The sequence below is a fragment of the Pleurodeles waltl genome, unplaced genomic scaffold, assembly GCF_031143425.1.
Source record: "Pleurodeles waltl isolate 20211129_DDA unplaced genomic scaffold, aPleWal1.hap1.20221129 scaffold_69, whole genome shotgun sequence".
In the NCBI taxonomy this organism is placed as follows: Eukaryota; Metazoa; Chordata; class Amphibia; order Caudata; family Salamandridae; genus Pleurodeles; species Pleurodeles waltl.
In genome coordinates this window covers 3,058,175-3,082,759 of record NW_027150390.1, presented here as the reverse complement: position 1 = coordinate 3,082,759, position 24,585 = coordinate 3,058,175, and the positions used below count along the sequence as shown (strand labels likewise).

At 47.8% G+C, this 24,585-nt stretch overlaps 1 protein-coding gene across 1 annotated transcript in view; it reads right to left on the bottom strand.

The window, feature by feature from the left end:
• Positions 1-24,284, bottom strand: part of LOC138279161 (cytochrome P450 2C14-like) — a gene marked incomplete at its 3' end in the record, with an annotated part of 171,290 nt that extends 147,006 nt beyond the window's left edge. Inside the window, exon 1 of the mRNA XM_069219381.1 lies at positions 24,093-24,284. Within this exon, the coding sequence (XP_069075482.1) occupies positions 24,093-24,269 (177 nt within the window). The remainder of the gene's footprint in view (positions 1-24,092) is intronic.
• Positions 24,285-24,585: the final 301 nt, after the last annotated feature.

Sequence of the window (24,585 nt, the reverse complement as noted above, 5' to 3'; positions counted from 1 at the left end):
AACACCATGTTTTCAGTATGGTTGTTATGTGTCACTGGGATCCTGCTGGTCAGGACCCCAGTGCTCATAGGTTTATGGCCTATATGTATGTGTCACTGGGACCCTGTCACACAGGGCCCCAGTGCTCATAGGTGTGCATGTGTATGTTCCCTGTGTGGTGCCTAACTGTCTCACTGAGGCTCTGCTAACCAGAACCTCAGTGGTTATGCTCTCTCATTACTTCCAAATTGTCACTGACAGGCTAGTGACCATTTTTACCAATTTACATTGGCTTACTGGAACACCCTTATAATTCCCTAGTATATGGTACTGAGGTACCCAGGGTATTGGGGTTCCAGGAGATCCCTATGGGCTGCAGCATTTCTTTTGCCACCCATAGGGAGCTCTGACAATTCTTACACAGGCCTGCCACTGCAGCCTGAGTGAAATAACGTCCACGTTATTTCACAGCCATTTTACACTGCACTTAAGTAACTTATAAGTCACCTATATGTCTAACCTTTACCTGGTAAAGGTTAGGTGCAAAGTTACTTAGTGTGAGGGCACCCTGGCACTAGCCAAGGTGCCCCCACATTGTTCAGAGCCAATTCACTGAACTTTGTGAGTGCGGGGACACCATTACACGCGTGCACTACATATAGGTCACTACCTATATGTAGCTTCACCATGGTAACTCCGAATATGGCCATGTAACATGTCTATGATCATGGAATTGCCCCCTCTATGCCATCCTGGCATTGTTGGTACAATTCCATGATCCCAGTGGTCTGTAGCACAGACCCTGGTACTGCCACACTGCCCTTCCTGGGGTTTCTCTGCAGCTGCTGCTGCTGCCAACCCCTCAGACAGGCAGCTGCCCTCCTGGGGTCCAGCCAGGCCTGGCCCAGGATGGCAGAACAAAGAACTTCCTCTGAGAGAGGGTGTGACACCCTCTCCCTTTGGAAAATGGTGTGAAGGCAGGGGAGGAGTAGCCTCCCCCAGCCTCTGGAAATGCTTTGTTGGGCACAGATGTGCCCAATTCTGCATAAGCCAGTCTACACCGGTTCAGGGACCCCTTAGCCCCTGCTCTGGCGCGAAACTGGACAAAGGAAAGGGGAGTGACCATTCCCCTGACCTGCACCTCCCCTGGGAGGTGTCCAGAGCTCCTCCAGTGTGCTCCAGACCTCTGCCATCTTGGAAACAGAGGTGCTGCTGGCACACTGGACTGCTCTGAGTGGCCAGTGCCACCAGGTGACGTCAGAGACTCCTTGTGATAGGCTCCTTCAGGTGTTAGTAGCCTTTCCTCTCTCCTAGGTAGCCAAACCCTCTTTTCTGGCTATTTAGGGTCTCTGTCTCTGGGGAAACTTTAGATAACGAATGCATGAGCTCAGCCGAGTTCCTCTGCATCTCCCTCTTCACCTTCTGATAAGGAATCGACCGCTGACCGCGCTGGAAGCCTGCAAACCTGCAACATAGTAGCAAAGACGACTACTGCAACTCTGTAACGCTGATCCTGCCGCCTTCTCGACTGTTTTCCTGCTTGTGCATGCTGTGGGGGTAGTCTGCCTCCTCTCTGCACCAGAAGCTCCGAAGAAATCTCCTGTGGGTCGACGGAATCTTCCCCCTGCAACCGCAGGCACCAAAAAGCTGCATTACCGGTCCCTTGGGTCTCCTCTCAGCACGACGAGCGAGGTCCCTCGAATCCAGCAACACCGTCCAAGTGACCCCCACAGTCCAGTGACTCTTCAGCCCAAGTTTGGTGGAGGTAAGTCCTTGCCTCACCTCGCTGGGCTGCATTGCTGGGAACCGCGACTTTGCAAGCTACTCCGGCCCCTGTGCACTTCCGGCGGAAATCCTTCGTGCACAGCCAAGCCTGGGTCCACGGCACTCTAACCTGCATTGCACGACTTTCTAAGTTGGTCTCCGGCGATGTGGGACTCCTTTGTGCAACTTCGGCGAGCACCGTTTCACGCATCCTCGTAGTGCCTGTTTCTGGCACTTCTCCGGGTGCTACCTGCTTCAGTGAGGGCTCTTTGTCTTGCTCGACGTCCCCTCTCTCTGCAGGTCCAATTTGCGACCTCCTGGTCCCTCCTGGGCCCCAGCAGCGTCCAAAAACGCCAAACGCACGATTTGCGTGTAGCAAGGCTTGTTGGCGTCCATCCGGCGGGAAAACACTTCTGCACGACTCTCCAAGGCGTGGGGGATCCATCCTCCAAAGGGGAAGTCTCTAGCCCTTCTCGTTCCTGCAGTATTCACAGTTCTTCAGCCTAGTAAGAGCTTCTTTGCACCAACCGCTGGCATTTCTTGGGCATCTGCCCATCTCCGAGCTGCTTGTGACTTTTGGACTTGGTCCCCTTGTTCCACAGGTACCCTCAGTCAGGAATCCATCGTTGTTGCATTGCTGATTTGTGTTTTCCTTGCATTTTCCCTCTAACACAACTATTTTGTCCTTAGGGGAACTTTAGTGCACTTTGCACTCACTTTTCAGGGTCTTGGGGAGGGTTATTTTTCTAACTCTCACTATTTTCTAATAGTCCCAGCGACCCTCTACAAGGTCACATAGGTTTGGGGTCCATTTGTGGTTCGCATTCCACTTTTGGAGTATATGGTTTGTGTTGCCCCTATCCCTATGTTTCCCCATTGCATCCTATTGTAACTATACATTGTTTGCACTGTTTTCTAAGACTATGCTGCATATTTTTTCTATTGTGTATATATATCTTGTGTATATTTCCTATCCTCTCACTGAGGGTACACTCTAAGATACTTTGGCATATTGTCATAAAAATAAAGTACCTTTATTTTTAGTATAACTGTGTATTGTGTTTTCTTATGATATTGTGCATATGACACTAAGTGGTACTGTAGTAGCTTCACACGTCTCCTAGTTCAGCCTAAGCTTCTCTGCTAAGCTACCATTATCTATCAGCTTGAGCTGCTAGACACCCTATACACTAATAAGGGATAACTGGGCCTGGTGCAAGGTGCAAGTACCCCTTGGTACTCACTACAAGCCAGTCCAGCCTCCTACATTGGTTGTGCAGCGGTGGGATAAGTGCTTGAGACTACTTACCACTCTTGTCATTGTACTTTTCATAAGAGAAAAATATACAAAACAAGGTCAGTGTATATACACATAGCCAAAAAGTTTTGCATTTCCTCTTTTCACTCTTTTCTAAGTGCTGAAAAGTACTCCTAAACTTTCAAAAAGTTCTTAAAAGTTTAAAAAGTTTTTTCTGTCTTTCCAAAAAATTCTGAAAACTTTTTTCTCTTTTTCTATCACTTTAACTCTCTCTAAAAATGTCTGGCACAGGAAAAAATGTTGAACTGTCCAAACTTGCATATGATCACCTTAGCTGGAAAGGAGCAAGGAGTCTCTGCATAGAGAGAGGTTTGAGTGTAGGGAAGAATCCTTCCTTAGAACTGTTAATTAATATGCTTAGAGTACAGGATAAGGCCATAAGTGCCCAATCTGTAGAAAAAGTAGCTAATGGTTCTCAATCTGATCCAGGGACTCCCCCAGGAAAAGGTTCAGGAAAGAAACTTCTCAGCCTGCCCATTACTAGACAGTCTAGCATAGTTGGTACAGAGGTTGAATCACACCATACTGATGGTGTGCTCTCACATTATGCTGGTAGCCAAGCTGTTAGGGTGCCCTCTGTAAGGGACAGGTCTCCTTCTGTTCATTCCCATCATACCTCTGTATCTAGAAATGTCCCTCCCACCCACCCTGATGACAGATTGTTAGAAAGGGAGCTCAATAGATTGAGAGTGGAACAAACCAGACTGAAGCTCAAGAAGCAACAGCTGGATTTGGATAGACAGTCTTTAGAATTAGAGAAGGAAAGACAGAAGTTGGGTTTAGATACCCATGGTGGCAGCAGCAGTATTCCCCATAGTCATCCTGCAAAAGAGCATGATTCCAGGAATCTGCACAAGATAGTTCCCCCTTATAAGGAGGGGGATGACATTAACAAGTGGTTTGCTGCACTTGAGAGGGCCTGTGCTGTACAGGATGTCCCTCAAAAGCAGTGGGCTGCTATCCTATGGCTATCATTTAGTGGAAAAGGTAGGGATAGGCTCCTTACTGTAAAAGAAAATGATGCCAATAATTTCCAAGTTCTTAAGAATGCACTCCTGGATGGTTATGGCTTAACCACTGAACAGTACAGGATAAAGTTCAGAGAGACCAAAAAGGAGTCTTCACAAGACTGGGTTGATTTCATTGACCAGGCAGTGAAGGCCTTGGAGGGGTGGTTACATGGCAGTAAAGTTACTGATTATGACAGCCTGTATAACTTAATCCTGAGAGAGCATATTCTTCATAATTGTGTGTCTGATTTGTTGCACCAGTACCTGGTAGACTCTGATCTGACCTCTCCCCAAGAATTGGGAAAGAAGGCAGACAAATGGGTCAGAACAAGGGTGAACAGAAAAGTTCATACAGGGGGTGACAAAGATGGCAATAAGAAGAAAGATGGTGAAAAATCTCAAGATAAGCATGGGGATAAGGGTAAAACCAAAGATCCCACTTCAAATCTTAAACACTCTTCAGAGGGTGGGGATAAAACAAATTCTTCCTCTTCTTCCCAACCTGCACACATTAAAAAGCCTTGGTGCTTTGTGTGTAAAAACAGAGGCCATAGGCCAGGGGATAAGTCCTGTCCAGGTAAACCCCCTGAGCCTACCACCACTAATACATCAAGCTCTAGTGCCCCTAGCAGTAGTGGTACTAGTGGTGGGACTGCTGGCAACAGTCAAGCAAAGGGTGTAGTTGGGTTCACTTATGGGTCCATAGTGGAAACTGATGTCATCAGTCCCAAGACAGTTTCTGTCACACCTAGTGGCATTGGCCTTGCCACACTGGCTGCTTGTCCCCTTACAATGGATAAGTACAGGCAGACAGTTTCAATAAATGGTGTTGAGGCCTTGGCCTACAGGGACACAGGTGCCAGTTTCACTTTGGTGACTGAAAACCTAGTGCCTCCTGAACAACACATCATTGGACAACAGTATAAGATTATTGATGTCCATAACTCCACTACGTTTCTTCCCTTAGATATAATTCAGTTTAGTTGGGGTGGAGTTACTGGCCCTAAGCAGGTGGTGGTATCACCTAGCTTACCTGTAGACTGTCTCTTAGGTAATGACCTAGAGGCCTCAGGTTGGGCTGATGTAGAGTTTTATGCCCATGCAGCCATGCTGGGCATCCCTGAGGAATTGTTCCCTCTCATTTCAAGTGAAATGAAAAAGCAAAGGAGAGAAGGCCTGAAAACTCAGGATCCCTCTCCATCAACAGGTAAAAAGGGTATCACAGTATCCCCTAACCACCCTACCATTCAGGATACTATTCCTGTGGTGGGAGAAACCTCTCCTGGGGTGGCACCTGTTCCAAGCGAATCATCAGCTGGCAAAGCTGGACTCCCTGAGGTGGAAGTACCTCTCTGTGGGATAACTAACATTGGTGAGAAAAACAGCACCATTTTAGTTAACATGGAGCATCCCTCCAACCCTCCCAGAGAAACTTTAGTGCAGAAACCCTGCACTACCTCACAACACTTAGGACAGCATCCCTGCCCTAGTGTGGAGCTCATAGGACAGCATCCCTGCCCTGCTCCAACTCAAGAGAAACAGCATCCCTGTTCTCTCTTCCAGCCAGATGGACAAAGTTTTTGCCCAGCTATGGCTTTTCTGAGACAGCATCCCTGTCTGGCATTTCCATCACTACAAATAGGTTCAGTGGACAATTCCCACTGCTCTAAACTAAAACCTACTGATAGAAACTCTGAAAATACATCTTCACATTGTTGCTTAGCTAAAAAACTTCAAACAGGGTGGTTTACATCCCCACAGGGAAGTAACCATATAGTGGATGATAAAGGGAGTAACCAGTCTATTGCAGAGCTACTCTCTACTTATCACCACTTAGACAATAAAGTCTCAACTGGCCAAGGTTAGCCTTATTGTCCTTCGTTTGGGGGGGGGTTGTGTGAGAAGGTAGCCTCTTTCTAGCCTTGTTACCCCCACTTTTGGCCTGTTTGTGAGTGTATGTCAGGGTGTTTGTCACTGTTTTCACTGTCTCACTGGGATCCTGATAGCCAGGCCTCAGTGCTCATAGTGAAAACACCATGTTTTCAGTATGGTTGTTATGTGTCACTGGGATCCTGCTGGTCAGGACCCCAGTGCTCATAGGTTTATGGCCTATATGTATGTGTCACTGGGACCCTGTCACACAGGGCCCCAGTGCTCATAGGTGTGCATGTGTATGTTCCCTGTGTGGTGCCTAACTGTCTCACTGAGGCTCTGCTAACCAGAACCTCAGTGGTTATGCTCTCTCATTACTTCCAAATTGTCACTGACAGGCTAGTGACCATTTTTACCAATTTACATTGGCTTACTGGAACACCCTTATAATTCCCTAGTATATGGTACTGAGGTACCCAGGGTATTGGGGTTCCAGGAGATCCCTATGGGCTGCAGCATTTCTTTTGCCACCCATAGGGAGCTCTGACAATTCTTACACAGGCCTGCCACTGCAGCCTGAGTGAAATAACGTCCACGTTATTTCACAGCCATTTTACACTGCACTTAAGTAACTTATAAGTCACCTATATGTCTAACCTTTACCTGGTAAAGGTTAGGTGCAAAGTTACTTAGTGTGAGGGCACCCTGGCACTAGCCAAGGTGCCCCCACATTGTTCAGAGCCAATTCACTGAACTTTGTGAGTGCGGGGACACCATTACACGCGTGCACTACATATAGGTCACTACCTATATGTAGCTTCACCATGGTAACTCCGAATATGGCCATGTAACATGTCTATGATCATGGAATTGCCCCCTCTATGCCATCCTGGCATTGTTGGTACAATTCCATGATCCCAGTGGTCTGTAGCACAGACCCTGGTACTGCCACACTGCCCTTCCTGGGGTTTCTCTGCAGCTGCTGCTGCTGCCAACCCCTCAGACAGGCAGCTGCCCTCCTGGGGTCCAGCCAGGCCTGGCCCAGGATGGCAGAACAAAGAACTTCCTCTGAGAGAGGGTGTGACACCCTCTCCCTTTGGAAAATGGTGTGAAGGCAGGGGAGGAGTAGCCTCCCCCAGCCTCTGGAAATGCTTTGTTGGGCACAGATGTGCCCAATTCTGCATAAGCCAGTCTACACCGGTTCAGGGACCCCTTAGCCCCTGCTCTGGCGCGAAACTGGACAAAGGAAAGGGGAGTGACCATTCCCCTGACCTGCACCTCCCCTGGGAGGTGTCCAGAGCTCCTCCAGTGTGCTCCAGACCTCTGCCATCTTGGAAACAGAGGTGCTGCTGGCACACTGGACTGCTCTGAGTGGCCAGTGCCACCAGGTGACGTCAGAGACTCCTTGTGATAGGCTCCTTCAGGTGTTAGTAGCCTTTCCTCTCTCCTAGGTAGCCAAACCCTCTTTTCTGGCTATTTAGGGTCTCTGTCTCTGGGGAAACTTTAGATAACGAATGCATGAGCTCAGCCGAGTTCCTCTGCATCTCCCTCTTCACCTTCTGATAAGGAATCGACCGCTGACCGCGCTGGAAGCCTGCAAACCTGCAACATAGTAGCAAAGACGACTACTGCAACTCTGTAACGCTGATCCTGCCGCCTTCTCGACTGTTTTCCTGCTTGTGCATGCTGTGGGGGTAGTCTGCCTCCTCTCTGCACCAGAAGCTCCGAAGAAATCTCCTGTGGGTCGACGGAATCTTCCCCCTGCAACCGCAGGCACCAAAAAGCTGCATTACCGGTCCCTTGGGTCTCCTCTCAGCACGACGAGCGAGGTCCCTCGAATCCAGCAACGCTGTCCAAGTGACCCCCACAGTCCAGTGACTCTTCAGCCCAAGTTTGGTGGAGGTAAGTCCTTGCCTCACCTCGCTGGGCTGCATTGCTGGGAACCGCGACTTTGCAGCTACTCCGGCCCCTGTGCACTTCCGGCGGAAATCCTTTGTGCACAGCCAAGCCTGGGTCCACTGCACTCTAACCTGCATTGCACGACTTTCTAAGTTGGTCTCCGGCGATGTGGGACTCCTTTGTGCAACTTCGGTGAGCACCGTTTCATGCATCCTTGTAGTGCCTGTTTCTGGCACTTCTCCGGGTGCTACCTGCTTCAGTGAGGGCTCTTTGTCTTGCTCGACGTCCATTCTCTCTTCAGGTCCAATTTGCGACCTCCTGGTCCCTCCTGGGCCCCAGCAGCGTCCAAAAACGCCAAACGCACGATTTGCGTGTAGCAAGGCTTGTTGGCGTCCATCCGGCGGGAAAACACTTCTGCACGACTCTCCAAGGCATGGGGGATCCATCCTCCAAAGGGGAAGTCTCTAGCCCTTGTCGTTCCTGCAGTATTCACAGTTCTTCAGCCTAGTAAGAGCTTCTTTGCACCAACCGCTGGCATTTCTTGGGCATCTGCCCATCTCCGAGCTGCTTGTGACTTTTAGACTTGGTCCCCTTGTTCCACAGGTACCCTCAGTCAGGAATCCATCGTTGTTGCATTGCTGATTTGTGTTTTCCTTGCATTTTCCCTCTAACACGACTATTTTGTCCTTAGGGGAACTTTAGTGCACTTTGCACTCACTTTTCAGGGTCTTGGGGAGGGTTATTTTTCTAACTCTCACTATTTTCTAATAGTCCCAGCGACCCTCTACAAGGTCACATAGGTTTGGGGTCCATTTGTGGTTCGCATTCCACTTTTGGAGTATATGGTTTGTGTTGCCCCTATCCCTATGTTTCCCCATTGCATCCTATTGTAACTATACATTGTTTGCACTGTTTTCTAAGACTATACTGCATATTTTTTCTATTGTGTATATATATCTTGTGTATATTTCCTATCCTCTCACTGAGGGTACACTCTAAGATACTTTGGCATATTGTCATAAAAATAAAGTACCTTTATTTTTAGTATAACTGTGTATTGTGTTTTCTTATGATATTGTGCATATGACACTAAGTGGTACTGTAGTAGCTTCACACGTCTCCTAGTTCAGCCTAAGCTGCCATTATCTATCAGCTTGAGCTGCTAGACACCCTATACACTAATAAGGGATAACTGGGCCTGGTGCAAGGTGCAAGTACCCCTTGGTACTCACTACAAGCCAGTCCAGCCTCCTACACCTACTTTTTTTAAAACACTATGATGCAGTGAAAGGTCGCTGAGTCATAGTGTTTTTTTTTGCTTTCACCCACTGGCCTCCCACCCTGTTTCTTTACCCCCCCGTCCTTTTCTTCAGCACCACCAACCCAACCTCCACCCAATCCATGCTTCAGGTCCCTTGGTTCTAAGGATTGTTTTACAGCGAGTAGTACTGAGATGATAATGTCTAGTTGGCTTGTATTGTATTGGTAACGTAATCTGTAAATACCTTATTCGGGTACAACAACGTGTTGTGACGGCCATAGCAGTGCAGGATGGCAGGGGGGAGCTGACTTTGTACCCAAGGTCTCTTTGTTACACAGCGATCTAGTGACAGTCCTCATTCATATAGTGCACTGACTAGCTGCTTCTGGGTTTTTGGCGCCCCAGTCTAGGTAGTCACTTCTGCATCTTTCATCCGCCCAGTTAAAAGTGCTGAAGTTCTGTCTGTGTGGCTTATCTATGTATATAGGTCTTAATTTAAATTGGGTTTCTGTGCTTTTCTTAACATTTCATTCACAGCTGTAGGCTTCCGCCATGTGATGTCAGCACAACACTTCATCCAATATAGTGCCCCTACTAACTGAAAACCCAATGCACGCATTCAATCAATCAATCAGTTTTTGTGAAGCACAGCTACTCACCCATGAGGGTCTCAAGGCGCTGGAGGGGCGGGGAGGGGCGTCATCCAAAGAGCCACATCTTGAGGTTCTTCCTGAAGATGGTGAGCGACAGTCTTTGTCTGAGGTGCAAACTTTTTTTTTTTTATAATTTAAAAAAAATAAAAAGAACCCCCCCTCCAGCTTGCAGCTTTTGTGCGAAGACACCACAAAGAAACAGCGGTATACCCAAATTAAGAACGAGGAATAAACAACATACAGCAAAGCATCGCGAAGCGGAGAGGCAAAAGAAACAAGCATTTTTAATGCAATGGGTCTCGCATTTGCTCGAGTTAGAGCTATTAGCAGTGCAAACTCCTGACCAGACTTTTGTTGCCACACAAAATAAAAATTAAAAAACGCAGCGCGATCGCACTATGTAGAATGCAGCGCGATCATGCTGAAATTGAAAATGGAAGAACTCAGCGCGATCTCGCTATGTAAACCCCAGCGCGATCACGCTGCATGGAAAATAAACAGATAAAGTAGTCCAGAAATCATGCTGAAAACATCGAGCCTCGTATGTTTTCAGTAGTTTAACGGTGCTGTGTGGGTGGGCTAAACACTGGAAAAGGCATGACGTTTGCATGCCTTTCACAAATGAAAGCAAGTGGATTTTAAAAGGCAAGCCCACGAACCAATGAAAGTGACTGACGTGACATGGGCGTGGTTGGAAGCCCAAAGAGAGATTACTACAGGGGACGGAGCGCTTTGCGCTCACCCCTAAAATGTGGTATGCCCACACTAAAGTATATGGCTAATTGTGAAATAATCTATGTAACAGGGTCAGTCTCCAAGGTGGTGGAAAAGCAGCCTAAAGGTGGGACAAACTTAAAGCATTTACCTACGAAATCAAGAGAAAATTTGAAAGGCAGGTTCAGGAACAAATGAAATTGATGGGCGTGAGGTGGGTGTGTTGCAAGCACACAGATGTAGATTACAACATTTCGAGAGCCATCGCTTGTGCGCTGCCTGGGCCCAAACTTAGAAAACAACTTGTTCTGTAAAAGGAATAGCTGAAATCGCTTTTAGTCAAGACTTGCTGATAAGGTACAGTTTTAACCATTTTAAAACAAGTTTTAACGTTTACATTGAGGCATGCCATGTCCTCCTGTAGCACCCTGTGCTAAGGTGCCCAACAGGACGTTTGGGTTAACATGCCATCCTCATATACAAATACCTGTGGGCCCCGGATTTGAGTCCAGGAAGGGTAGTCTGTGACTTTCTGTACATTCCAGTGGACAAAATGAGTACATATATGTTTAGTGAATTATATAGTTCTACTCCCTGGTTGTTGACTGGGCTAAGACTCTAAGAACAAGTCATTACTAGCATGACGGCCAGAGCCACCGACCATGGAGCTGGGGAACCAGGCTCAAGTCCCGGCCTCTGCTCGACATCCTCTGATTCTGCGCAAATAACTTACTGTCCCCAGGCTAAATAGTGAATCTGACTTTGTGAAAAGTAACTGGTTCCCATGTAAAGCGCCGCAGTGGGAGAAAACACAACAGCAAACAACATGTTCCTGTTGGCGGGCAGTTTCTTCTCGTGCTGGGTGAGTCACTGTAGTATTGTGCGGCCAACCTCTGAGACGCCCCTTCCATTGGGCTACATGCTTTCTCTGCTTGGCAAATGTATCCCTTTTTAGGGGTGAGCACAAAGTGCTCCGTCCCCTGTTGTAATCTCTCTTTGGGGTTCTAACCACGCCCATGTCACGTCAGTCCCTTTTATTGGTTTGTGGGCTTGCCTTTTATAATCTGCTTGCTTTCATTAGTGAAAGGCATGCATACGTCATGCCTTTTCCGGTGTTTAGCCCTCATCGAGCGCACTGGACAACTACTGAAAACATATGAGCCTCGATGTTTTCGGTCTGATTTCTGGACTACTTTTTCTCTTCATTTCCCAGCGCGATCTCTCTGGGCAGTAGTCGAGCAGTTTGCAAGACATCGATCCTGTTATATAGGTAATTGCAGTTTTGCCGGTTACACAGATAATTGCACTTTTGCCGGTTACATGGAAAATTGCACTTTTGCTGATAGGTTTCACTGGGAGCAAACTTTTATTTCCCTTTGTGTGTTTGTTTTGCACTGATGGCGGCCATCGGCTCTCTTATGTGAAAGTTTTACTTTTCAGTTTATATGGCAAGAAAAGTCCGGTTAGTTAAGTGAAACTGTTTTATTTTCATTTCAATTTATGTGGCAAGAAAAGTCCGGTTAGGAGTTTACAACGCTAATAGCTCTAACTCGAGCAAACGCGAGACCCGTTGCATTGCAAATGCTTGTTCCTGTTGAAAGGTAGGTCACCAGAAACCTGAGCTTCTCAGGGGTTTTTTATGGCCGAGGGTAGGATGGGGGCGTATCAAAGCCATGGAATACGCGCAGTCAGGCTGCACCACTCTGATCGCAAACATGCAGGCCTAAACAAGTCACTGCAATGCAACTCAACCTTTTTGCGTTGCAGGAGGGGCCTCGCGATGAATAACAACGTGCCTCTTATTGTGACTACCATGGGAATCGTTGCACTTTTAAGATGAGATGCAGATACGACTACAGTAAGGGGGTGATTCTGACTATGGCGGACGGCGGAGGCCGTCCGCCATAGTACCGCCGCCAAATGACCGCACCGCGGTCAAAAGACCGCGGCGGCCATTCAGACATTTCCTCTGGGCCGGCGGGCGCTCTCCAAAAGAGCGCCCGCCGGCCCAGAGGAAATGCCCCTGCAACGAGGACGCCGGCTCAGAATTGAGCCGGCGTAGTTGCAGGGGTGCGACGGGTGCAGTTGCACCCATCGCGTATTTCAGTGTCTGCAAGGCAGACACTGAAATACTTTGCGGGGCCCTCTTACGGGGGCCCCTGCCGTGCCCATGCCATTGGCATGGGCACGGCAGGGGCCCCCAGGGGCCCGCGGCACCCCCTACCGCCATCCTGTTCATGGCGGGTTTCCCGCCATGAACAGGATGGCGGTAGGGGCTGTCAGAATCCTCATGGCAGCGGAGCGCGCTCCGCCGCCATGAAGGATTCCCCCGAGCAGCGGTAAGTCGGCGGGAGCCCGCCGACTTGCCGCTTCTGACCGCGGCTGAACCGCCGCAGTCAGAATGCTCGTGGGAGCACCGCCAGCCTGTTGGCGGTGCTCCCGTGGTCGGTGGCCCTGGCGGCCACCGGCCGCCAGGGTCAGAATGACCCCCTAAGTGTTTTGTAGAAAACACGATGGAACCTGTACAGGTTATTGCTGAATGCACATAAGAGAGTGGCATTTCACTGTTCGGACTTGCCGCTGTGAATGTCATGTTGTTGGGATTTGTAAAGCGAGACTTCCGACTCTAGGAGTGTCTAGGCGCTGGAGAAGGTGTGACGATCAACTGCAGGCTCTTCGGTTGAATAGCCAGGTAACCTCTAACGTGATGAGTGGGGCTAGACTGCTGAAGGACCATGGGCCACTGGCATGGGCGTAGGAAGTGTGGGGGACGCGGGGGATGTATCCCCCCCAGATTTTGGAGGGTGGGGGACACGGGGGACGAAGGTGGGGGGGACAAGGGGACAAAATTATTTCCCCTCTCACATCTATTATTCAGAGGGCCATTAGCGCACAAAAGCGCTATTTATTATAATAGCCTTATACGGACCATCCTCCAATCTGATGCGAATAGAATGAAGGTGAGTCCAGAGGCCCCCTGCGCCCTCTGCCGTTTTGTTTGTCCTGTTCACAGCTGTGGGCATTAAGGGTGCTCATAAGAACAAAGGGCACAAGGAGGAGAGAAGAGTTTTGAATGATTACTGTCTGCATCACCTGCCACCTTGAAGAGGAGCACTGCAGGACGCCTTCAAGAGGAGCTGCAAGACAATGAGGAAGATCTAAAGAGGAAAAGAGTCCCACTCAGCCTGATGCCTGCAGGCTAGAAAGGGGACTCTGTGAAACACAATATTTGTAATTGCCTTAGATCACACCAGTTGGTGAAACAGTGAAGTCAAGATTGAGCCCAGATTTTACCTTTTCACACAGCAATTTAGCTATTAGAAGGGTATATTTTTCTAACATTTATGTTTAATGTTTTTTTATCTAGGTAATGAAGGGGTTGATTACAGCGTGGCTAACAGAGAGAAGCCATATTTCATTTTGGGCCATTATGCCTAGCGTTATTTTTTATGTTGTTGTTATTGTTACATACTTCAGCATATTGAAGTATATTATCTTTTCTCTATCTTTTCTTCACTCTTCTCTGAAACAATCTACCCTCTGCCATTGCAACCTCCACCACTTTTCTCCACTCTGTGCTAATCTACGCCACTGAAATCTATGCTGTACCACTCCCCTCTACTCTGCAGCACTATACACTACGCCACTGCAATCTATGCTTTCCACTCTAACCATTGTACACTACACCCCTGCACTCTGCCAGTGCACTCTTCACCACTTTACTCAAAGCCAATGCATTCTATGCCACTGCACTCTATGCCAATCTACTCTGCACCACAGCACTCTATTCCACTGCTTTCAATGCCACTGTACTCTGCGCCACAGCACTCTATGCCACTCTACAATACACCACTGTACTCTGCGACCCTCTAATCTGCAACATTACATTCTCTGCCACTGAACTCCACGCCACTCTACTCTGCACCACTGCACTCAATGCCACTGTACTCTGTCCCACTGCACTCTCTTCTGCACCACTGCACTCTAATCTACTCTACACCACTCCACTGTAGGACACTTCACTCTACTTTGAAATCATCTCCTCTATGCCACTGCAATCTACGCAACTCCACTCTATGCTATGCCAGTCCAATCTACCCTGCACCACTCCAATGTACCCTGCGCCACTCCAATCTGCTCTGCACCGCTCTATGCTAATGCACTCTACATCACTGTGCTCCACACTGCAACAATCTACTCTTCACCACTTTACTGTACCCTGCAGCAATCTACTCTATGCCACTGCACTCTATGCAACTCTATTCTTCTCTGCAACACTGTACTCTAAGCCACTCTTCTCTACTCTGCATCACTCTACATCACTGCACTCTACACCAATGCATTCTATGCCACTCTACACCACTGCCCTTTATTACACTCTACTCTACAACACTGCACTTTGCCACTGAACTATACTCCTCTCTACTCTGCACCATGGCACTCTACTCTGCATCACTCTGCATCACTGCACTCTACACCAATGCATTCTATGCCACCCTGCTCTACACCACTGCCCTTTATGACTCTCTACTTTGTAACACTGCACTCTGCCACTGAACTATACTCCTCTCTACTCTGCACCACAGCACTCTACTGTGCACCGCTCAACTGTATGCCACTCTACTGCACTCTACACAATGTACTCTATGCCACTGCACTCTATGCCAATCTACTCTGCACCACAACACTCTATTCCACTGCTTTCAATACACCTGTACTCTGTGCCACAGCATTCTATGCCACTGAACTCTATGCCACTCTACAATACACTACTGTACTCTGCGACCCTCTAATCTGCAACATTGCACTCTGCCACTGAACTCCACGCCACTCTACTCTGCACCACTGCACTCAATGCCACTGTACTCTACACCACTCCACTGTAGGGCACTTCACTCTACTTTGAAATCATCTCCTCTATGTGACTGCAATCTACGCAACTCCACTCTATGCTATGCCAGTCTTATCTACCCTGCACCACTCCAATGTACCCTGCGCCACTCCAATCTGCTCTGCACCGCTCTATGCTACTGCACTCTACATCACTATGCTCCACTCTGCAACAATCTACTCTTCACCACTATACTGTACTCTGCAGCAATCTACTCTATGCCACGGCACTCTATGCAGCTCTATTCTACTCTGCACCACTGTACTCTAAGCCACTCTTCTCTACATCACTCTACATCACTGCACTCTACACCAATGCATTCTATGCCACTCTACACCACTGCCCTTTATGACACTCTACTCTGCAACACTGCACTCTGCCACTGAACTATACTCCGCTCTACTCTGCACCACGGCACTCTACTCTGCACCGCTCAACTATATGCCACTCTACACCAATGCACTATATGCCACTACACTCTATGCCACTCTACTCAGCATCACTGCACTCCACCACTGCACTCTACACCAGTCTACTCTACCTTGCACCACTCCACTCTACCATGCACAGCATCATTCTATGACACATCACTCTGCCCCACTGCACTCGGGCACCACTGCAATCTATGATGTGCCACTCCACTCTGCTCCCCTCTACTCTTCGCCACTCTACGCTACTGCACTGTATGCTAAACCAGTGCAGTCTTCGCCAATGCACTCTACACCACTTTACTCAAAACCAATACACTCTATACCACCCAACTCCACTCTATGACACTTCACTCTGACATTACACTCCATGATACTAGACTCTGACACTCTATTCCATTAAACTCTAACAATTTCTCCACTCTGTAACTCCCTACACAACTCCCTATACGCCACTCCATTCCACTTTACTCCACTCTATGTCACTCCACACCACTCTATGCCACTTCAATCTACGATACTCTACTCAACGCCACTGCACACCCCTCTATGCCACTCCACTATACAACTATGTACTATGCTCAACAACACTCTACCAAACTTTCTCTATGCCAGTTCACGTTACTTTACTTCACTGTACTCCAGTACACTCTTCTTTATGCCTTTCCACTCTACGACACTCTGCCATTCCACTCTATGACACTGTGACACTACTCCACTCTACTACAACTTTATGGCATTGGCGCTTGATTAGAGATTCAGATCTCCATTGATTGCCTTCTCACTCATGAGACGTGAGTCAGATTTATCTTCGCCGTTTTGGTTACAAGCACTCTGTAACCCTTTTAACTCAAGCTTAACGAAGGCTTAGGATGCTCCGGATACTTGTTTAGGGGATCGAAATATTGTCGGCCAAAGTACCTTGACTTGAATTTGTGATATTGTACATAAGTTGGCATAAGCATAGGTACTATGAGCTAATTACTTCTTGATTCGCTATTTGAGTCATTCTTGTAAAAGTCGGTGTATAAGAGCTTGTAAATCATTATTGTGGATGCTAACCTTGTAGGAAAGTAGCCTCTTTCTAGCTCGGTTACCCCCACATTTGGCCTGTTTGCCAGTGTGTTTGAGTGTGTCTACTGGGATCCTGCTAATCAGGACCCCAGTAGTTATACTCTTTCCCTTAAATTATGGTTGTTGCCTACTAGTAACCCAGTATTTCACCCACAATTGGCATACTGGTGCCTCCTTATAAGTCCCTAGTATATGGTACTTAGGTACCCAGGGCATTGGGGTTCCAGGAGATCCCTATGGGCTGCAGCATTTCTTTTGCCACCCATAAGGAGCCTATGCAAAGGCTTCTGCAGGGCTGCCATTGCAGCCTGCGTGAAAAGGTGCATGCACCCTTTCACTGCCAGTTACACTGCACCAGGTCACTTATAAGTCACCCCTGTGGCAGGCCCTCCAGCCCTGAGGGCAAGGTGCAGAGTACCTGTGTGTGAGGGCACCCCTGCACTAGCAGAGGTGCCCCACGACCTCCAGGACCATTTTCCCAGTCTTCATGAGTGCGGGGATGCCATTTTACACGTGGACTGGAAATAGGTCACTACCTATTCCAGCTACATAATGGTAACTCCGAACATAGGTATGTTTGGTATCAAACATGTTTGAATCATACCCCAAGGCTTTTGCAAGCATTGGTTGTATGTTTTCATGCACTCTAGGGACTCTTTAGAGGACCCCCAGTATTGCTATTCCAGCCTTCTGAGATTTTCCAGGCAGCCCCAGCTGCTGCCACCTCTCAGACAGGTTTATGCCCTCCTGTTGTTGAGCAGCTCAAGCCCAGGAAGGCAGAACAAAGGATTTCCTTTGGGAGAGGGGTGTTACACCCTCCCCCTTTGGAAATAGCTGTTACAGGCTTGGGAGGGGTAGCTTCCTGCCCCAGGCCACTGGAAATGCTTTGAAGGGCACATTTTGTGCCCTCCTGGCATAATCCAGTCCACACCGGTTCAGGTACCCCCAGTCCCTGCTCTTGCACGAAACTGGACAAAGGAAAGAGGAGTGACCACTCCCCTGTTCATCACCACCCCAGGGGTGGTGCTCAGATGTCCTCCAGAGGGTCCCTGGGTTTCGCCATCTTGGATTCCAAGTTGGCAGCGAACTCTGGGAGCATCTGAGTGGCCAGTGCCAGCAGGTGGTGTCAGAGCCGTCCCCTGATAGGTGCTTATCTGTTTAGCTGACCAATCCCCTTTTCAGGGCTATTTAGGGTCTGTCCTTTTCGGAGGTTCATCAGATTCAGATTGCAAGACTCCAGCAGGAATCCTCTGCATCCGTTACTTCACCTTCTCACCGATGAAACTGCATCTGGACCCTCCAGGAACTCCACAAACTGCAACAACGAAGCAAAGACGACTTCTGCAACATTGTATCTTCAGCTCTTGCCAGCAACTGTTTCCCGGTCGTGCATCCTCAGAGGACAGCCTGTCTTCAGCCTGCACCAGACGAATCAACGAATCTCCCTTGGACTGAAGGAGTCACTCCCCTGATTCAGCAGGCACCTCTCTTTAACGACAACTATCTGCGTGGGTCCCCTCTCCTGCCGAGTTGCATGGATCCTGCATCACGGGTGGTGGACTGAAGTGGTCCCAACGGTCTTGACGTCCTACTGTCCAACTTTGGTGGAGGTAAGAGCTTGCCTTCCCACGTAAGACAGTACCTCTGTGCACCACGTGTTTTTTAGTTGCCAAGGCTTGTTGGCATCCTTCTATGAAATTCTTTGTGCACAATGTAGCTCCGGCCCCCAGCACTCCTTCCAGCGATGCACAGCTTCCTGAGTGGTTCTCTGGCAGCGTGGGATCCTTTGTTTTTGTACTGCGTGGGCCTCCTTTTGCAACTCCTTTGTCCCCGTGCTGGGGGACTCCTGTGTGCGCTGGCTGGTCTTCTGTGGGCTCTTTGAGTTGCTGAGAGCCCCCTCTGACTCCTCCTCCTGGGTAGAGCCCACCAGGTCCCTCCTGGTCCAGGTCAGTGCCATTTTCCGCTAACTGTGAGCTTTGCGTGTCCCAAGGCTTGTTGGCTGAATCCGGCGATGCAAACCAGACTGCAATCATCCATCCGGTGTGGGATATCATCTGCACCAACCAGGAACCCACATCCATTTTCTTGGGTGCAGTACTGACTGTAGTTCTTCAACAGAGGTTCTTCTTTTGCACCTTGATTCGGGTTAGTAGGGGCTCCTGTCCTTCCTGGACTCTTCTGTGCTTCTTCGACTTAGTCCCATTCTTCCTCAGGTCTTTAGGTCCAGGAATCCACCCTTTGTGTCTTGAAGTATTTTCTGGTTCTTTCATTATCTTCTTTCTCGTGTTCATGTGTGTTCTAGGAAAGTTACGGAAAGTTACTGTGATTTACTCCTGCTTTCCTGTGCTCTGAGGTGGGTTCTATTACTTACCTTTAGTGTTTTCTAATACTCCCAGTGACCCTCTACACACCACACTTGCCTAGGTGGGAAACCGACATTAGCATTCCACTTTCTTAGTATATGGTTTGTGTTTCCCCCAGGCCCATTTCCAACTATTGTGATTTTCACTAATTGCACTGTTTTCTAACTGATTTTATGCCTATTTCTGCATAATAGTGTATATAATTTGTGTATTACTTACCTCCTAAGGGAGTATAGTCTCTATGGTATTTTTGGCATTTGTGTCACTAAAATAAAGTACCTTTATTTTTGTAACACTGAGTATTTTCTTTCATGTGTGTGAGTACTGTGTTACTACAGTGGTATTGCATGAGCTTTGCATGTCTCCTAGTTAGGCCTTGGCTGCTCATCCACACTACCCGTAGAGAGCTTGGCTTTACACTGCCTACATTTCACTAATACTGGATAGCTGGACCTGGTATAAGGTGTACGTACCATAGGTATCCACTACAAACCAGGCCAGCCTCCTCCAAACCACTGTGCTATAAAGGTTACTTTTTACATTTTTCTTGTTATTGGTGACATTGAGTCATCCAGATAACTTGTGTAATGCCCGAATACCAGTCTTTCTTCATTTGCCCTGTTGATGTTTTTCCACTACATTTGATCTTTTATATTTTGATTGAATACATGCATGAAACATTCCATTTGCATACTACTTTAATATAATTGTTTATGGGAGTGGTGTTGCATTTTATTCAAGGGACCCTTGTTCCTTTAAAGTTAGTTTACTGCTCCACTCTAGGACACTCTACTTACTCCATGACACTACGCCACACCAGTCGATGACACATCATTCTCCTTTATGCCATTTACTTTGAGCCATGCTGAATAGTAGTCTTACTAGTGTACAGCATGGCTAAAACACATTGGCAAAGGCAATAGAATATGCATAGGCGAGACCTATTGGCTTTGCCAATGCTTGTTTATAAGGTATGAACTTCAAGGTGACTTGCAATATCCTTATGTACGCAGGGGGTATTTTACCCCATATAATACATGGTCACACCATCAACTTTCCCACAAACCACTTAAACCCTTAGTGCATAGCTTTTGTCATTCCAAGCTATTAAAGTACAGCAGAAAAAAGAAAAGCAACATTCCATTTGTTGCTTTAAACAGCTGCATTAATTATGCTCTGTGACCTGATATGCCTTTTACCTTGGCTGCTGGCTCTCGCAGAAGGCATTGCAATGTCAGAACTCGACTTTAATAACCCTATCATAGTCATTTCATGATGTCTTTTCTTTATAATCAGTGAATGTCTTTTCTTTATACACAGTGACTTGGTGCATCACAAACAGCCGATTCTAAGGGAATTAGTGACTGCAGTTTATACAGAGATTAGAGAATCCGTGTTTATATAGCCTGTAACTCCAAGAGTGTCTTCAGTTGAAATGCTCCTAGTTATGACTGATGTGGAGCTGAGCTGCCCAAGATCACACAAAGGAGTAGAAGTGTTATTAGAACTATGGCTTCCGAGCACAGTTTACAACTGTTGTACCTAATCGCTTTTCATATCTCCAGTGCGGTTCCAATTGGCATGAGGCGAGGGGCATGATGGGTGTGGGGCGCAATAGGTATGTTCATCCTTTTTACCCTCCTACCTTGATTTGCTTGGTGCATGAAGATGCAAAGTTAATCAACATGTTATTTTCACATTTGAGCTAATTACTTTGTGAATGTAAATAACAATAAAAGATACTTTCAGACTGTGAAAACATGCCTTCCTTTCCCCCTATTTCACTTCCAATATATATGATTGTGTATATTTATCGGAGCCTGCAGTTCGTAAACAACGAGCGATTTGTATAGGGTTGATTGAAAGTCCCCAAGGCTGTCCCTGTCCCCCCCAGAAATGTATTGTCTCCTACGCCCCTGGTCACTGGACCAACTAAACCGAAGGAGGCCAGGAATCTGCAGCGAGCAAACACTGTCAAAGCCAGTAGGTCTGGTTATAATGTGTTGACACGTTCAGTCGCAGGCATGAGCAGCTGCTGTTTTTATACATTAGCGCGTTAAAGCCTCACGTAATACCTTTAGCAATGCTCTGTATATTTGGGTTTCTAATGCAGTTTGATCCATTCACCCAAGACATCAGGGAACTCTGATTCTCACCTTTCGCATTGTCTGCTCTGGATAGGGGTGGCTGTGTCTTGTTTTAGGAATGGACTTATGTTGTCCCTCACCATGATGGACCCCTAAAACCATGTCGGTAAAAAAATAATAATAATAATGGTCGAAATGTTTCCTACTGGTTGTTGATTTTGCCCAGAAGGCGAGGTGTAGAGGGTAACACGTCCTCCTTGGAATCGATGCCCAGAGTGCAATTCGTGGCTTCCTTTCTTGACTGAGCTGCACAATGTGGTCCTGGGTAGATTGTTCGATATCCGGCTGCTTCCGTCAAATGGATGTAAAATGGGCTTGATGGTGGTATGAGGCACATTCCAAAAAATAATGGGACATTTTCATCAACCACATTAACCCATCAGTGAGGCCTCCATTTTAAGCACTCTCGCCCAGCCCTTTCCTGGCCCCTCCTCCATGGCCCCCCTTCAAACCCCCTTATTCCCCGCCAGTCCAAAGTGTTGACTTGAATTTGATGCACTTATAACAGGACCTTCTAAGGCGAAGGCCATTGCACATGCGAGTAGAAGCCTAGATCCATCACTGACGTTTGTTTGAGAATAGATGAGTGGATCAGTGCGCTCGGATGTGGGTAAGGTTCTCTCCTTGGTTTCTTCTTTGGAGCACATGGCCAATGCTCTACAGCTTGCTGTATCTCTCCTCAGGAAGAGGTGATTTTATTGAAGTTAATTCATCCCCCCAAAAAATGAGTAGCAAAAACTTTGAAAAAGCCTTTATCAAGGCGTGCATAGGAACAATCTTGACTGGGTTGTTGCAGCAGAGCCTGAATGGGTGCAATGCCTATGTAAACCTGTCTATAATGCTCTTGTTACAGGGCAGCTGTGAGATCACTTGTCAAATGCAGCAGTAAACTCACCCACTTATTATCTGTGCCTTTCACTGTGCAGCTGGCTGACCAGCAGTGCTTAATTTGTGCTTGTTGTTTCCGGTGCTGAGCACCGGCACTTATTTTTGAGGGCCGGCTCTTATTTTTCTGCCTCAAGCATTTGCTGCGAGCAAAAGACACATATGGGACAGACGGAGGAAGAGAAAAACGAAAAGCGTCACAAAGGGAGAGAGCAGAAAGCTGCAAGAGTGAGCTGAAGGGGCAGGGAGTGGCTGTAAACGGATTATAGAGGCCCGAGATGGCTTCAGGATTACGCCGCCTCAGTATTCAGTGGTCGCACCTTTAAATGCAGCAGTCGCATGTTTAAGAGGAGGGCTTTGGGCACCAGCACGTTTTTATTTACAAATTAAGCACTGCTGCCCAGCCTGAGTTTGAAAGGAGGATAGCGATGCTCCTGCAGGCAGATGCAGTACGTAACTGCACCCCTCTGCAGGCATACGCTTGGATGTGCTCGCAGTCATGGTACTGCCTGACGGCATCTTTTCCGCGCACCCGCACAGGTAACACAGCACAGGCGCAAAGACAAGAGATGCCGTCATTTTCATGGGGCCAGGCTCCCATTCAAGGGAATGACCCCTTGTTATTGTGTCTGCACACAAAAGTGCACGAGCTCGAGCAGTTAAAGGAGGGTCAATGCGAATGTTTGCTCCTCTTATGCAATACCAAAGTGTCCCAGGGGTGCAAAAAGTCGGGCAGACGCCTGTTACCACTTGGGGTCACACTCTAATATGCCCCCTGGAACTCGTGATCTGACTGCTACCATGTGTCGAAACTGCCAAGCATCGACGTGCATCACAATATTAAAAATACGTTTATGTAAAACTGCACATAAGCATATTAATTTTCCTAGTATATACTTCACATTTATTTCTAAATATCTGCAATCATGTTCTCTTTCATAAGCGGAAGCAAGAGAACAGGGATCTCATAAGGTGTTTGGTGGGTCGCGATGGCGCCATCATGCATAACAACGGGTAAAGGGGCGGATGGACTATTTACTGGTTGTAAAAAAAAGAAAAAAAAAACTCATTTCAATTTGCGTACATTGTTTTTTGGGAACAGTAAAGTGTTTGACAAACTGATCTATACACCGATGAGGCAAGAGGTAAATTGTGGCTTACTTTGATGGGGTGCTACCCGGGTTCGGCGCGCGGGGGGACCACTGGGCAGGGGATCTGCTAGAGTCAGTGGGTCACCACATCAGTAATCAGTTTTCAATATTGTAAACTTCAGTGCTGTGTGCTTAAAACATGTTTACTTTATTAACTTCCAGGATTGCCCGTGGTCCCCGAGACCACTGACTGCTCCCCAATAAACGTTTTTTAATCTTAACATTCACAAAGGCGGGCTCCCACTGGCCTACTTCTCTTTTGCGAATAGGGAAACCACGTCAACATTTCGATTACAAAACACTGATACATTCCTAACCAAATTGGTACTTGGAAGGTTTGCCTAAAACACAACACGCCCCTTCCAAATAGTGGATCTGATGGGGTCGCAGTCCCGTTTTAGGAATTTGCAAAAGTTTTCAGATTCTCAGAATGGGATTCATACGTATAAAAAAACATTTCTAGGGTCGCTAACTCTGTATTGAAGTGCTTGCTGCAGTAATAATGCTTTGCACCTTTGCCCCCAAATACCAAGCACTAGAGATTAAAAGGAGGGTGTCAGCTTCCGTGAAGATCAGTGTCCTTCATTGCTGTATCAGTCTCTATGGTCACTGAGCCCCTCAGTGAGCCGCCTGTCTGCCACAGATGGGTGTCGCGCTCCACCTTGGGTGGCATTGGTACCCACCTGCATGAGGGTCTCGTGATGCAGAGTGAATTTCAGCGACCACAGGTTTCCCAGGATGGGCAGGGGGGTCGGCCCCGGGGGCAGTCTTCTAGCAGCGCCTCGCAGTTTCATAAACTGCGTTATGAGCAGAATTGCCAGCAGAGTAAGCGCCCCCGCGGCCAGTCCCAGCGCGTCCATCGCACGTCCACCTGCCCCGAGTGCAGCCGGCCAAAGCGCCTGGAAGCGTTTTGAGGAGTGTGAGGGGCTCCTCCCAGGCACTGGCAGAGCGCTCCTCCCTCTTCTCGCTCTCGCGCCCCTCCCCTCTCACACACACAGCCTTTCCCTTCCCGCTCTCATGCGCACCCGCTTCCATCATCCCACTTCCCTCTTCTGACTCTCATGCACACTCACTTCCCTCTTCTCACTCTCATGCACACTCACTTCCCTCTTCTCACTCTCATGCACACTCACTACCGTCTTCTCACTCTCATGCACACTCACTTCCCTCTTCTCA